The 15044-nt window shown below is 44.3% G+C and overlaps 2 protein-coding genes across 2 annotated transcripts; one reads left to right on the top strand and one right to left on the bottom strand.

The window, feature by feature from the left end:
* The first annotated feature begins 130 nt into the window (after positions 1 to 130).
* Positions 131 to 8320, top strand: zfyve1 (zinc finger, FYVE domain containing 1). Its single transcript, XM_061704094.1, is given in 13 exon segments — positions 131 to 1465; positions 1533 to 1776; positions 2111 to 2371; positions 2441 to 2655; positions 2740 to 2846; positions 3025 to 3133; positions 3198 to 3230; positions 3232 to 3296; positions 3523 to 3640; positions 3734 to 3904; positions 5301 to 5481; positions 5552 to 5665; positions 6595 to 8320. Coding segments are annotated over 13 exon segments (2346 nt in total). The 5' UTR covers positions 131 to 973; the 3' UTR covers positions 6831 to 8320.
* wdr21 (WD repeat domain 21) lies at positions 5302 to 14323 on the bottom strand. Its single transcript, XM_061704095.1, has 14 exons — positions 13923 to 14323; positions 13746 to 13834; positions 13496 to 13653; positions 13342 to 13424; positions 12938 to 13019; positions 12700 to 12846; positions 12274 to 12323; positions 11580 to 11659; positions 11198 to 11290; positions 10543 to 10640; positions 10063 to 10227; positions 9878 to 9992; positions 8942 to 9183; positions 5302 to 7079 (listed from the first exon to the last, which is right to left on the bottom strand). The coding sequence occupies exons 1-13, from the start codon at positions 14039 to 14041 to the stop codon at positions 8963 to 8965; spliced, it is 1500 nt and encodes a 499-aa protein (XP_061560079.1). The 5' UTR covers positions 14042 to 14323; the 3' UTR covers positions 5302 to 7079; positions 8942 to 8962.
* Positions 14324 to 15044: the final 721 nt, after the last annotated feature.

The following is a 15044-nucleotide window of genomic DNA, read 5'->3' on the forward strand; positions in this document are numbered from 1 at the left end:
CGTTTAAATAAAATTTAAATATCACTTGTTATCGAGAGACAAACTACTGATGTCAAAAATTATAAATATTATGATAAATATTTAAAAAATAAAATACAAAATTTTAATTATAACAACAATTAGACAAACAGACGGTGGTTCGTTGCGGGCTGACGCCGTCCTACATTTCCCAGCGTGCATTGCGCACCGAATGACTGCTCAACCCTGGATTAAAACAAACCGATCAGCTGATGTAAAAGCAACATCATCTCCTCCCGCGGGCTGACACAGCAAGCTAACTTTCTCGCCGAGATTAGTACGTGGCACCATGCTAAGTTATTATTAGCCAGCGTACACTTTTGGACCGCGTAGAGGCGGCAGTTTAATTAAATCGAGTCAGTCGTCGTCGGCTGGGACTGGTAAACGCTGTGAGTTCAGCCGAGTGACACGAAGGTTGTTGTTTTCCTCCACAAGTACGACTGCATGTATTGCTAATTGTTAATAACGCAATACTCGCCTTGTATAAAAATAGTCATGGTCACAGGAGACGACGTGTAGCAACTTGGCATCAACCCATTTAGGTATTAACAAGGCAAAAAGGATAACGGATGGATAATAGCTTGATCCGTTTTTGGCAACACGTAAGCAAATGACATTTAAGAACACATTTAACTACTTTTAGGAAATATTGTTTTATTAAGGTGCTCACATTACACACGGTAGGATTAGTGTTAAAGGTAGTTGTGGCTGCAAACTCTCTAAATTTGAGTAATTATTTATTTAAATGTAACGCCTTTATTGAACTGAATAAAGCAAACATTACAAATGGGTAAGAGACTAGGCGGAGTCTGATTAGATGTTATGAACGACAATCTGCATCAATAACGGACAAAAGTTATTGTTCTAGTGCAAACTTGGATTCCTAGAATTTTCTCAATCTCACAAATTGTTCGAAGCTGTGCTGATAGTCTAGTCAAGTCCTCCATTATCGAGCATGAGCGGTCAAGGTCCAGCTGCAGATAAAGGCATGAACACACCGCTAGTCTGCCAGGAGAGTTACGCCTGCGGGGGCTCGGACGAGGCCTCCTTCGAATGTGACGACTGCAGCAGCCTGCAGTGCGCCCGCTGCGAAATGGAGCTCCACCGGCAGGAGCGCATGAGGAACCACGACCGGGTTCGCATCGCCCCGGGCCACGTCCCCTTCTGCGACTCGTGCAAAGGAGACGGCGGTGGCGGCTCGGTCACAGCCGGCCGGCTGCGAGCGTCCGTACGCTGCCAGGGATGCAAGATCAACCTCTGCTTGGACTGCCAGAAACGCACCCACAGCGGCGGGAACAAGAGGAAGCATCCTCTCACCCTGTACCCCCAGGCCAAAAGTCCCCAGGAGAACAGCGTGAGCTCCGGGGAGTCGGAGATGGACATCCTTAAAGACCAGCTGGACAAGGTGTTCAGTTTCCTGTTGGTGGACGAGAAGGAGGAGATGCAGGTGAGTTCCTCGACATTCCTCTCTTGATGGATGTGGAGGCAGGGATTTATCTTAAAAGGTTTCCCAGGTGAAGGATGAGGAGGAGTTCGTGAACAGATTGGGATGCATCGCCGACGAGCTACTCAAGGTGGTCTCCATCTTTGGGAACACCGGCGAGGGGAAGTCGCACACGTTGAATCACACCTTCTTTCTCGGAAGAGAGGTTTTCAAAACATCTCCGACGCAGGAGTCCTGCACGGTGGGCGTGTGGGCCGCCATGGACCCGCTGCACCGTGTGGTCGTCATTGACACGGAAGGACTGCTCGGAGCTGGTAAAATGCAAACAGTGTCGCTTGTAAACACATTTGCGGTTGCTTTCAGAAGTATTTAAACGCTTCCTGCCTTGATACATCACCACAATGCATTACCCCAGGGATTGGTACCGAATTTTGCATTACCGATAAGCCAAACGTGTTCATCACGTACTTAGCAATAAATTATTAGATATTAACATTATAGGACATTTTCAGGACAATGACCCCAGCAAACTAAAGACGTCACCAGAAGAATCTGAAGAGGGGTTGTGGACATTTGACTGTTTGGAAACACTCCTGCAGGGAATCCTGGGCATTGCAAAGTCATCGCTTTTCTATTTTTTGGACATAGGGTCCAGCCAGGGTCAGCGAACCCGCCTCCTCCTGAAGGTGTTGGCCATCTCAGATATCGTCATCTACCGGACACATGCCGACCGTCTCCACGATGACCTCTTCAAGTTCCTGGGCGACGCCTCGGAGGCCTACCTGAAGCACTTCGCCCGGGAGCTGAAGGCGACCACCACGCGCTGCGGCCTGGACGTCCCGCTGTCCACTCTGGGCCCCGCCGTCATCATCTTCCACGAGACGGTGCACACCAAACTGTTAGGATCAGGTAGAGTACCAAAAAGGAGGCCCGAAACCAGCAACACATGGCTACGACGTGTCGTTTTGCAATTTCTAGACAAGCCGTCAGAGTCGGCAGACCGACTCCTCCAGGAGCGTTTCAGGAAGCTGGGTCTGTTCCCCGAGGCCTTCAGCTCCGTCCTGTACCGCGGAACCCGTACCTACAACCCACCCACCGACTTCAGCGGCCTACAGCGCAGCCTGGAACAACAGCTGGACAACAACGCCACCCGCTCTCCCCGCTCCGCCGGCGTCATCTACAAGGCCCTGCAGGTCCGGCGACTCTCCCGTTACCTCCACCAAGGAGTGATGTTACACTGAGAGACTCAACAATTGATGCCTTCTTGATCCCTCCAGGCGCTGAGCGAGCGTTTCAGTGGCGATATTCCCGATGAACACATGACTAGTAACTCTTTCTTCCCCGATGAGTACTTCACCTGCTCCTGCATCTGCCTGAGTTGCGGGTATGTACAGTACAGTAATCCCCTAAAATTTAGTTACAATGGGCTATGTTAATAGTTAAAACTACGATCCAAAAATAGTTCAATGAATTTGTGACTAGTGAACCGGGAATATGCAGGGGATTGCTGAAATGTATCTGTTTCTGTTGATAATGATTTTAAGGTAAAAATTGACTTTTAGGTCAGGCTGTAAGAGAAGCATGAACCACCTCAAGGAGGGAGCGGAACACGAAGCCAAGCATCGGTGCCGCTACTCCGCGCAATATGACAACCGCATCTACACGTGCAAGGTGAGCATTCACGTTACGCCGCGTTTAAGGAGGACGCCTGTGTCTAAATTGCTAAACTTTCCAGGCCTGCTACGAGGGAGGGAAGGAGGTGATCGTAGGTTCCCAAGACGACGGCCTCGTCCGACTCGCCGTGGTTTGGTTTGGCCGTCTACGCCTGGTCTGGGTGAGTAACAACAACAAAAATGATAGTGTTATCAGCTATAATAGTCGTGAATCAGCTACTTGGGTAGACTACGTATTTTGCGATTCAAAATGATCTTCCACTGACAACGTACTAAACAACACAAACAAATGTAGTCAAGCCAGTGGCATCTGCTTGGTTTGGTTTTGGTTTTACTGTATAAGATCATTTTCAAAGCCCAATAGTCACCGTGGTCATTTCCTTTTAGATACGTCATTGAGTGTCCCAACTGTGGAGTCATTTACAGAAGCAGGCAGTACTGGTACGGAAACCAGGATCCAGTGGAAACTGTGGTCAGAACCGAGATCCAGCACATTTGGCCGGGGGTGAGGCCATGCTCAACTCGATGTGTTAGCAAACTTTTGTTAGCCAGTTTCTGTTGAACCCACGCAACTGTGACCGATTTTTCCTCATTTCAGTCCGACGGCTTCCTGAAAGACAACCACAACGCCGCCCAGCGGCTGCTGGACGGAGTCAAGTACATCTCCCAGTCTGTGTCGGAGCTCAGCGTCAAGCCAGCCAAAGCGGTCACCTCCTGGCTGACCGACCAGATCGCTCCCACCTACTGGACGCCCAACTCTCTCATTCTGGTACGTACGGTGAAAAATGCATCACTACTTTTTAAAACGAAGAATTGAGAGAGAGTTTTGGATACGTAAATATTAGTTCTGTGAGGAAAATGTTCACTTAGTTGAACATTTTATGTTAAACTATGCATAAGATTTAATAAATACAACAAAAATACAATTATTACAAAATAAAAAAAAATTTATTATTTAAATCAAAAATAATTTTGCAGTATTCAATTGTTATTTTGCGTAAGATGTAATAAATAAAATGATTTGAAAAGATTACATTTGGAAAAAATAATTGATTTAATACAAATAAAATATGGAATTAAAAATATTTTGTTGGTGAATGTGTTAAACATGCTAAAATAGGCATGAAGATGTAATAAATACAATTGTTTTTAAAAATTAAATTTTGAAAAAATAATAAAATTTACCAAATACAACAAAATAAAAAAGCAAAATGCAATTAAAAATGATTTAGTTGAAGGTGTTAAACGTTAAAATATGCATGAAAAATGAATTTATAGAAAATGTTTTATTAAAACATCCATCCATCCATTTTCTGAGCCGCTTCTCCTCACTAGGGTCGCGGGCGTGCTGGAGCCTATCCCAGCTGTCATCGGGCAGGAGGCGGGGTACACCCTGAACTGGTTGCCAGCCAATCGCAGGGCTACATAGAAACAAACAACCTTTCGCACTCACATTCACACCTACGAGCTATTTAGAGTCTCCAATTCATGCATGTTTTTGGGATGTGGGAAGAAACCCGAGTGCCCGGAGAAAACCCACGCAGGCACGGGGATAACATGCAAACTCCACACAGGCGGGGCCGGGGATTGAACCCGGGTCCTCAGAACTGTGAGGCTAACGCTCTAACCAGTCGTCCACCGTGCCGCCTTATTAAAACATTACTTAATAAAAATAAAGTTATTAAAATGCATAAGAGCTAAGAAAGCCATTTTTAAATTAATATAATCATAAATATGTAAAAATGTAATTACTAAATTCAGTAGTTGACATGCATGTGAAAATATGCATGAGGCACTAAATACAACTGAAAATGTATAAAAACTATTTAATCATTCAATAACTTAATAATATACTTAAATGAAAACTAATTTATTCTTGGTGCATTGAAGATGATTTCATTGCTTACTTTATTATTGTTATTATTGCATTTATATGTTGGGTCATCTTGTTTTGTAATGTTTCTGTTTCCCTCAAGGGTTCAGTCATCATCACGCAAAATTTTTATTGATGCCAGTTTGATCATCGGTAAAAGAATTTGTACTGGTGTATGGATTCAGACTTGAAACTTGAACCATGAGCTGTCTCCATTTGTTTGACTGTAACACACCAATTCAGGTTATTCTTTTACATAAACGTCCTGACTTTGTCATACTAAAATGTGCAGAAATGCCACAAATGTACGGTGGACTTCCAAGCCAACGACACCAAGCACCACTGCCGAGCCTGCGGCGAGGGTTTCTGCGACGCCTGCTCCTCCAAAGCCCGCCCAGTCCCTGAGAGAGGCTGGGGGCTGGCGCCCGTTCGAGTCTGCGACGCTTGCTTCCAGAACAGAGGAATCCCCACTGGTATGCGAATTCAGCAGCTTTTCCACTGTGATGTGCAAAAATCTGGGTGACGTGCGAGTGTCTGTTCTAGAGCTCCTCGATGAGGCCTTGGAGGAGGAAGGCGGCACCCTGATAGCAAGGAAGGTCGGCGAGGCCGTTCAGAACACCCTCGGCGCTGTCGTCGGAGCCATCGACATACCGCTCGGTGAGAATTCTCCGAAAATAAACGCGCCACCGATGGAGGAAAGGGTCCTCGGTTAACGACTAAGCTCCATTACTTTGGGACTGACATAACACGAATTCGAAGATGAGACTTAACGCGGCATTGTCTATCCCTAACCTCCGCTAATGCAGTACTAAAGTCAGAATTACAGCACCCTTCTATGAAAATCACTTGTAGACCATAAATATAAAACAAACGAACAAACGTTAAATACGGCGATAACTGAGCGCGTCTTTTTGTGCTGCATTGATCATGCAGTCTTACGCCAGTGCACAAATTATTTCATTAAGCACCTTTCAGGACAGTCGTAAAATGAGGACAGCCTGTATTTGTTAACTTTTGTTTGATCTAATTGGTCGTTATTTTGTCTTAATATTTATTGTATCTTACCTAGTAGCTTGTATTTCAGTGTTCCCCTGCTACTTGTGGGGGATAGGGACCGAACACTACCACGAATAACAAATATCAAGTAAGCGAGTGATGCCCCCATAAAAAGGTTAATTGACTACAGATACCACAAGATGGTGGCAAAGCACTACCTTTGTATTTAGACATGGCTATGGTCTGAGCACAAAAACGGCAAATAGGTGAGTTTTTTTTTTTGTGGATAACATTGTATAGGAAAATTCACAAACAGTGACTATGCGGAAGAATACTGTAAAAGAAGCCCCCCACCTCATATTAACATAGTTCCTGGGCACCAAGCTGCCACAAGATGGTATAAAACAAAATCCAATGTAAATCAGAAAGCATGCTGGTAACTTAGCAGTGCCGTGGGATCACATATTCTTACACCGCTGCGCAAACCAGTTTATAACGGGCCGTTTACAACCTCGAACCGCCATATGTCGGCAACGTTGTAAACCGAGGACTCCCTTGTATTCTTATCAGTGGTGTCGTGTGTCCACCAGGCCTGGTGAAGGACGCCGCACGTCCCGCCTACTGGGTCCCGGACCAGGACATCCGCGCCTGCTGCGGCTGCCAGAGGGACTTCTCGGCCTCTCGCCTCTCCATCCACCACTGCCGCGCCTGCGGTCAGGGCGTGTGCCAGGACTGCTCCCAGGAGAGGCGCGCCGTGCCCTCCAGGGGTTGGGATCATCCGGTGAGGGTCTGCAGTGTTTGCAGCCAGAAGTCCGGTGATCTCTAGCAGGACTTGAAAATCACGTGGACCCCTTTTGTCTCTGGTTCTTTCAGTTGCATTTTTGACGGCATTTCCTGTTTTAAACTGCACTCAGTCGATGAAACTTGAATATCATGAAGGACAGAATCACGTTTTGAACAATCTCCTTTGGACTATCTGCTCCAGAAGGTCTAGATTGTTGGTAGTACCATCACATACCATTTGGGGGCTGAGAGACGCTGCACACCAAGGACTTATCACCTGTCAATGACAAGACTAACACACACACACAGTCATTCACAGATACCAGTTACTTATCCCATTAAGCCATCAACGGGACTATTATACAGTACTTTGCAAAATCTGCCATAATGTTAGCCATGCTATAATGACTAAACAGTCATTAGTGAATTTTTATGGGCAACCTATCCTCTGACAAACTCTATTCTATTTGCTACTTTTGTGCTGAGGCCAAAGCAATAAAAGTATTACTTTATTGCCAGCTTGGTGCCAAGGACTTTACTGAAGTGAAGGGAGGAGCTTCCACATATTTGTAGATTTTTGAGGTAAACTATCCCTCATTATTCGCTGACAAACTCAGGCCAAATTACTAAATGTATTACCTTGAGCTATCTTGATGATAAAGCATGCTGAAGTGAGTTGAGGAGTTTAGACAAAACTAATGTCTTCCCACCATCTTATCTTTTGTTTCTTTTTGTTAGTTATCTAGTTCCATTAATGCTCTGTAGTGACAATTGGGGGGGGGGGGGGGGGGTTATAATCCCATTATCTAGATTTCTCCAGAATTTAATTGGTTCCTGGTCTGTGCAAATACCCCCCTACACCCTTCATCTCACTGTATGTTTCAGATTTGGGTTTTGTCTATGAAAGTTACATCTATACTAGTTAGTGGTATAACTAATGTGGAAACCAGAGACTTTTGCACAGTACTGTTTTTGGTTCATCTTGGTTAAGAAACCTGTTGGCTACATCCTTGCCTTTTAAATTTGTTTATACTTTTTAGATAACTACCTGGGGTACATCCTTGCCTTTTAAATTTGTTTATACTTTTTAGATAACTACCTGGGGTCATTGTTTTACTGTAGATGCATTCCACACACACAAAAACATTTAGTCCTATCCCCTCTAATAACCCCACAAGCCTTCAGTAGTTATATCCACATTTTTAAAATGCACCAAGTAGAAAAGCTTTATGACTGTTAAAATTTTACACACAACACCTTTTTGTTTACACCGTTGGATGAACTTGTTAGCAATACGACACTGTTGAGGCTGGACCCTCAAAAACATCACCACTCACAAGCGAGATCTTGGAATGGCTTGACTCTTAATCGATGCAAACAAATACGAGGTGTGTCAGAAAGGTTCCAGGACTAGTTTCACAAGCTCAAGGGTCACATGAAGCGGACCCATTTTGAAGAGATGGACGACATCCAGATGACTGTGACCGCAATGCTGCGGAGGATCTGTGAAGAATCTGTCTAGCCATACATGAAGGCCTGGCAGAAAAAAACTGGGGAAATGCAATTGACTCCAGGGGGATTACGTCGACGGGGAAAATCCGCAGTTTGGATTCCCAAATCGTTTTGTGACACCAGTCCTGGAACTTTGTTGTTGTTGACACATACTCAGTATATCTGCCAAAGATACATTTGCATATGTGGATGGCTGGAGCTTTATTTTCAGGACAAGGTTGTGTTTTTTTCCCCCCCTTCCAGTGCGGTTTAATGATGTCAGATGAAGTGGTTTTAACTTAACTCAATTTTGGTTATAGGGGATAAAAACAGAAAAATGAATATACAACAATAAAGTTAAAAACGAAACATTAAAACAAGGGCACTGCGCTCATGGACCAAACTGTGTTAACTTGTGACCCCCCCCACAGATTTTGTTGTTTTGAATTTGCCCATTCTAGGATAGTTTTGTAAATGTTCCAGTTATTCTTCCTTTTGTAGAATACAAAAATCGATCATCAAGCACCTACTGAAAATATCAGAGATAGCTCTCAGTATAATGCAGTGCTGTTCAACACCACTGCAAACACAATAAATAAACATGTTTACAATTTATCAGTCATTGTATTCCTTGTAAAGGCAGATTTCATTGTGCTGGTGTACCTAAATAAGTGTCCCGTTCAGTCAGACTCTCTGGGGCCCGCTCTCGTCCGTGTTGTAGGGGAAGTAGTAGAGGTCTTTCTTGACAGCCATCAGCAGGCCGGGGGCTCCCGTGCGGCCACCGAAGGTGGAAGAGAAGACCACGCTGGGGATGGCGTCGTTGGCGGCCGGGTGAGGTGAGGGGATGGTCCTTAGGAGGTGGCCGTCCCGCAAGCTCCAACACCTCGTGTAGCAATCCTGACCAACTGTGAGCAAAAAGAATTGCAACACCTATTAAAGGCCAAGCCATTCATGGCTTTAATGGAGAGAATTGTTTGATGTTGTCGACTACAAGAATGAGTTTCCTAATGTGAAAAAACACATACAATTAAGATGTATTTTTTCAGTCATTATCGTTAGCTTATTTAGCCTTTCTTATTCCTCAGTTCACAACATTAGCAAAGCTGTGGGAACACGAAAGACGAGCCAACGCTTTTTATACTGTAGTCCGTTGTTGTCCGACTTCCAACGCGTCGGCATTTCTCTCCCTCATAATTGACGTGACAACCCAAGATGAACCCTCTAATCTTTATCGTCTACTCAAAAGCTTTGCTGACCTCAAATCCATAGCGATGCAACGCCACCATCTCCAGGGATCTGTTATTCATTATAGTGGTTTCCAAACCTGAATTTCACAGAGAAGCTAGACGAGACCATCTTCCATACCTACCCGTTGCAAATTGTACATCAGTGGCAGGAACCAGTTGGATTCCAGTTAATGTATATAAAGATCCACAGTAGTGAAAGAGTTAAGTACATTTCTGAGTCTGCACATTTTTACTTTAACGCAAGTACTGGAGTTTAATCAGTATTTCTACTTTTACAAGGGTAATTTTTAACACAAGTATCTGTACTGTACAGCTACTTAAAGTGCAGACTTTGAGTACTTTTGTCCCCTACCAGCCAAAAGAAGCCCCTCAGGCTCGCTGACGTGGATGGGGAGGTTGGCATGCTCGTTGTAGTGGCCTCGGTACTCCTGCACTGGTTTCCTGGCCCGTATGTCCCACAGCTTAATCTGAAAAAGAGAAATCACAAAGCTTGTGATGGTCCTATAGTAAAAGAGCAATAAATGCACGATTCCTGACCTGGCCTGACATGTCCGCAGCCGCCAGGTAGTTCTCATCGCGCAGGACGCGCAGCGACGTGATGGCCGATTCTTGCCAGAAGACCGTCGCCTTGCGGCCACTCAGCTCCCGTGCGTCGAGGCTGAAAATCTCCCCCGACCGGCAGCCACTGAACAGCAAAGGGACCTGCACAGATTACTTGTCATTTTAAAGTGAGGTAACACATCTGGACAGTTGAGCATTTTACCAGCTTAATGATTAATGTCACCAAAGGCCCGATTATCGGATGTGTCTAAAAGATGATCCTTAGCAAGTTTGTGTTGACAGGACACAACACACTAGAAGAGACAGTAAGCACACACTATTCCATTTTTTTTTTTCCTGGTCATGCAGGGTCTCTCACATTTTCAAATTCAGTTGAGATGTTAAAAATCAATACGCACGTGTACTCCACTTGACAGTCCGCATAACAATAATGCTTAAAAAGACGCGCCGACTCACTCCAACACAAAACTGCTGAGCCAGGACGTCGCTGCCGACATCGACCGTTTGTTTTTTGCCCGTGACGGCTTGCTGCAGGATCACTTTGTGAGACAAACCTGCGGACAAATGCAATTAAACCTTTAATTTAAGACGTACGGTCATTACAACAAACTAACATGAACAAAAGTCTTGAGACAGTAGTACTATTTGTGAATTTTCTAAATCGCTTGTCATCTTTAGGGTCTCGGGTAATCCTGGGACCTATCCCAGCTGACTTCGGGTGCCAAGGCAGGGTATAGCCTGGACTGGTTACCAGCCAATCACACAGCACATATAGGCAAACAACCATTTACACCCATGGACAATTTAGAGTCTTCAATGACCCCAACTGTTAGGATGTTGTCATGTTAGGGCCTAACATGCATGTTTTTGGAATGTGGGAGGAAACCCATGCAGGCACAGGGAGAACCTTGAGCCTTGAGTTTTAATTATTTATTTTAGTATTATTTATTAGTTATTAGTATTAAATATTAGTATTATTTAATACTAATATTTAGAAGAAAAATATGCTTCCAGCTTGGTAGCAGGCATTTTCTTTTTTACTGTAGGTAGAATAGCCACATCCCAAATTTTTGACCATATTTTCAACAAAGTCCACATTTTTTACACTGACCCGCACTAAACAGCTTGTCAAACTGCGGATGCCGACACCAAGCACAGCACCAGGCCGTGGAGATCTTAAAACTGCAACGCACCGCTGGCTCATCTGTGGACCAAATTGGACACTTCATTAGGTACACCTGCGCATCCGATTAATGCCTAATAATAATAATAATAATATTTCCAGTAAAGCTCAGTTTGGTTCAGTGCACTGACAACTATTTCTCAATACTTGTAACTTTCATTTCTATAAATGAGGTAACCAAAATATTAGGTACAGCCCCCGGTTATGATGAAGTGTATGCAGCGTCTACTCTGCTGTAAACCATCATAAAAGGCAAGCTCAATGAGAGATTTATAAAATAAAATAAATAAATAAACAAAAGTGATGTAACTTGAGTCAGAGTTTCTGAAGAGCGAAGCAGGAAGCAAAGTGACGTAGCCGGGCTTGTCCGCAACCCCCACCAGGCAGAGTCTGGACAATTCAGTCTTCAGTTAAGAAGAATATGGTCTCAAACAAAACATCAGTAAAACTTACATTATCTATCCATCCATCCTTTCTCTACAGCACTCGTCCACATGTGTCACGGGTGAGCTGGAGCCTAACCCAACTGACTTCCTGGATTGGTTGCCAGTCCATCGCACACCACCTTCAGTGAACTACAAAGCATCGCTGTGGATCTGAGATCAGCATAGTTTTAGAGTTGACGATAAAGATTATGTGATGAATTTCGTTTTTTTTTTACGTTGATTATGAGGGAGAGAAACGCCAACTGGTTGGAAGTCGGATAAGTTTAGGCACCTGACACTCAAACACAGTATGTACTAAATATGTAGAATATAAAATGGAGCATGTCGCTGGAGTTAGTAGAAAGTGTACCACCACCGTGAGAAAAGATGACGGAGTTGATGGAGTGAATGGCGAACGGCATGTAAAAAAACTCCACACTCAAGCCACGCAGTGATCCAGTATCGCCCAACCCATGGTCTCGCTATATCGCGGATTTTCACCTAATCCAGGTGGGTCTGGAACGTATACGCAGGGGTTCACTGTATATCAAATAAGGCAAAATCATCATCAGAGGATACAACACGTGAGAGTCTGGATAGCTGACTGAGGCCCAGCAGAGGGAATTCACCTGAAACACATGAAAGAGGGATTCAAAACAAAACATCGCTCACATTAGGTACCACCTAAAGTTTTTATTTTCTCATTATCATGTGTTAGTTGGATTTTTCATCAACTTTTTCCTTCATTTCAGACATGTTCCCCCCCCCCGCCCCCACACTTTAAAACATTTTCCATGTCAAAATAAGCAAAGGATAAAACAACCTACAGTTCACTTTACATCCACTTATACCACCCGCAGTTGAACTGACTTTGTTCTGAGGCCACTGCTCAGCCCGTCCCACTGTGGGGCCAATGCCGCTTTTGTTACCATGACGGAGAGGGCCAGTGCAAGCGCAAAGTCAAAAAGTCAATTTTACATAGTATATCCCCTTAAATATTCTTACCTTGCAGTTGGTGACGTAATGGTTGTCACACGTTTCCACAGAAAGAGACCCACCATGGCTGCTTCTGCTGAAGCTCATGCAGCCGTACTTGCAGCCCCCCTGAGACACGTCGTTGACAGCAAACACTTGCTCGCACTTGGAGTCGGCCTGTGAGAGGGTAATGATAACATCCACTTGGAATTTTTGGGTTCTCAACTGCAGGTTCGGAGGACGACCTTGCTTCGGCACGTTCACCGACCACAATGGTCCTGAAGTCGTCCGTGCTCTGGTGGTCCAGCTTGTGGCGCCTCATGGCGCTGATCCTCCCCTCGTGGACTCGCCTGAAGGTGCATTGTTTAAAGCTTTAAAATGGTCATGTGCATGTCAATGCAATATTTCAGACATTTCATACAAGTGTACACAATGTTGTGGCTTACAAGTGCAGGTGATTTAACATTGACAATACTGAGGGAATGTATCTACTCTAACCTTGCTTGTTTTCCCCCACACATTTACAGCTCTGCGGTTTTCATATTGGTGACACAACAAACTTCTTTTGAATATCATATTTGAAACCCTTTTCGTCCATCCCAAGTACAAATGTAGTCTTCACAGGCAGAAACTCAAATCTGAAAGTGAGTATGGACAACAGCGATACAATACCTGCAGAAGGACATCTCCGGTAGCAGCCCAAGATGTCGATTCCGTAGGAGCAAGGAACTGTTGAGTCCTGCCCTTGGTGCTTTCTAGAGGCAAGACAACACTTTTTGACTCATTTGAGAAGCTCCCACATGAAAGTAATCCAGGTTTGTAATACTTTTGTGGGCTTGGCGTCCTCCATGAGCATCCTGGCTCTCTCTTTCTCCCGTTCCTTATCCCTCAGCTGCTCTCGGGTCAGGGGATTGCAGTTGTTGTGCCCCGGCAACAAGCGGAAGTATCGGTTCTTCTCCGGGTCATAGTAGAAACCTGGCAGTTCTGGTGATAAAGAAGGGTCTCGGTATTTGCTTGTAGTGTGTGTCAAGCTCAAGTCAGGGGGCTTTTCTTTTTAATGCATTTATGGTACTGACCTGGCGCCGCACTGCTGGCCGACGAGGAACAAGAGCTGGCTTGGTCGTCAGATATTCTGGACGAAGGTCCTGCATCACCATACCCATTCCTGTGAATACAAAATTTGCATTTGGACTGCTGTATTTTCCGGACACAAGACATTTATGAGCACAAAATCAAGTCTTTAAACGCATCACCCGTCGTTCCACGATGGTCTCCACGGTCTTCCTCGGTACCGTCTACGTCCCGGGTGCCGAGTGTAACCTTGCTGTCCTCTTTGGCCTCGTTGGCCCGCTTTCCAGTTGCGCCTCTTCATCCAGGAACTTTGGTCCTGACCGAACGGACAACACGTTGTTGTTGTTGTTTTTTTTTTCAGAAGCTTCAACGTGCTCCAACGTGGAGCTAGCCTTCTTTAGCCAAAGGTTTGCGATTTGTTGCGATTCTTGGGCTAACTTCGTGGTAACGAATAAACCTCAACTGGCGAATTTCATACAACCGTTAGTTAGCTACATGTCGTGTCTACAATTAGGGCTTTTTAGTTGTTTCTGGGACAGGTTTGTGATCTTGAAAACTAGCTTCCCGGCAAGTTAACTGCCGCCCTTAGTCCCGCCTTTCAATGATTGCCATTCGTCGATCGTTAACTAACAGTGCATGACAATGTGAGCTCTTATTGGCTGTTTTTTTTCCAATTGGCTTTTATTTACGCTGAAATGTAGATTTATTTGTTTCAGTTAAATATAAAAAAACACTGGAATGTGACAATTTATCACGATCATATGTAATTTTTCATGCTAATCATCGAATTATTACGTATAGAGTTTTTTTTTACAGTGACTGGTCGCCATTGGTAGATTGCTAACAATAGAACATGACGTAGTGAGCCATTATTGGCTATTATCCCGTTATTGGCTATTATCCCGTTTATTTAAGATATAGTGTAGCTTTGCAGTTTATTATTCATCAAGTCGTTGTCCAAAAACAATCTAGAGTGACTATTTATTACTTTCACATATATTAATATTTTATTTATGGAATTAGTACGCTTATTTTTAAGTTATTGCAGAAAGCGACTCGCACGTGACCGAGAAAACGCAGTCATACTTATTTTAAGAGCTTTACCTCCTAAAAATGTGAAAACATTGTTTGTTTGTTCGTTGTAAAAAAAAATTAAATGCTTATTAATTTTGACAGCATTTCTGAGGCCGCGCCCATTGACGCTGCTGGCGGCTGCACACATTGGTTGAGCTTGTGACCCCCCTCCACCCCCCCAAACCCCTTTCCCCTTCGCTCCTATTACTCCTCCTCATTTTTTGGGTTAC

This window comes from Phycodurus eques, chromosome 18, assembly GCF_024500275.1.
Source record: "Phycodurus eques isolate BA_2022a chromosome 18, UOR_Pequ_1.1, whole genome shotgun sequence".
In the NCBI taxonomy this organism is placed as follows: domain Eukaryota; kingdom Metazoa; phylum Chordata; class Actinopteri; order Syngnathiformes; family Syngnathidae; genus Phycodurus; species Phycodurus eques.

Excerpts from the sequence above, each read along its gene's own strand:
- wdr21 (XM_061704095.1), bottom strand. The coding sequence starts at position 14,041 with ATGAAGAGGCGCAACTGGAAAGCGGGCCAACGAGGCCAAAGAGGACAG. Across the intron at positions 11,660-12,273 it reads TATCCAGACTCTCACGTGTT|ACTCTGCCTGGTGGGGGTTG; the intron begins GTATCCTCTGAT and ends TGAATTGTCCAG. Across the intron at positions 9,993-10,062 it reads CTGCGGACATGTCAGGCCAG|ATTAAGCTGTGGGACATACG; the intron begins GTCAGGAATCGT and ends TCTCTTTTTCAG.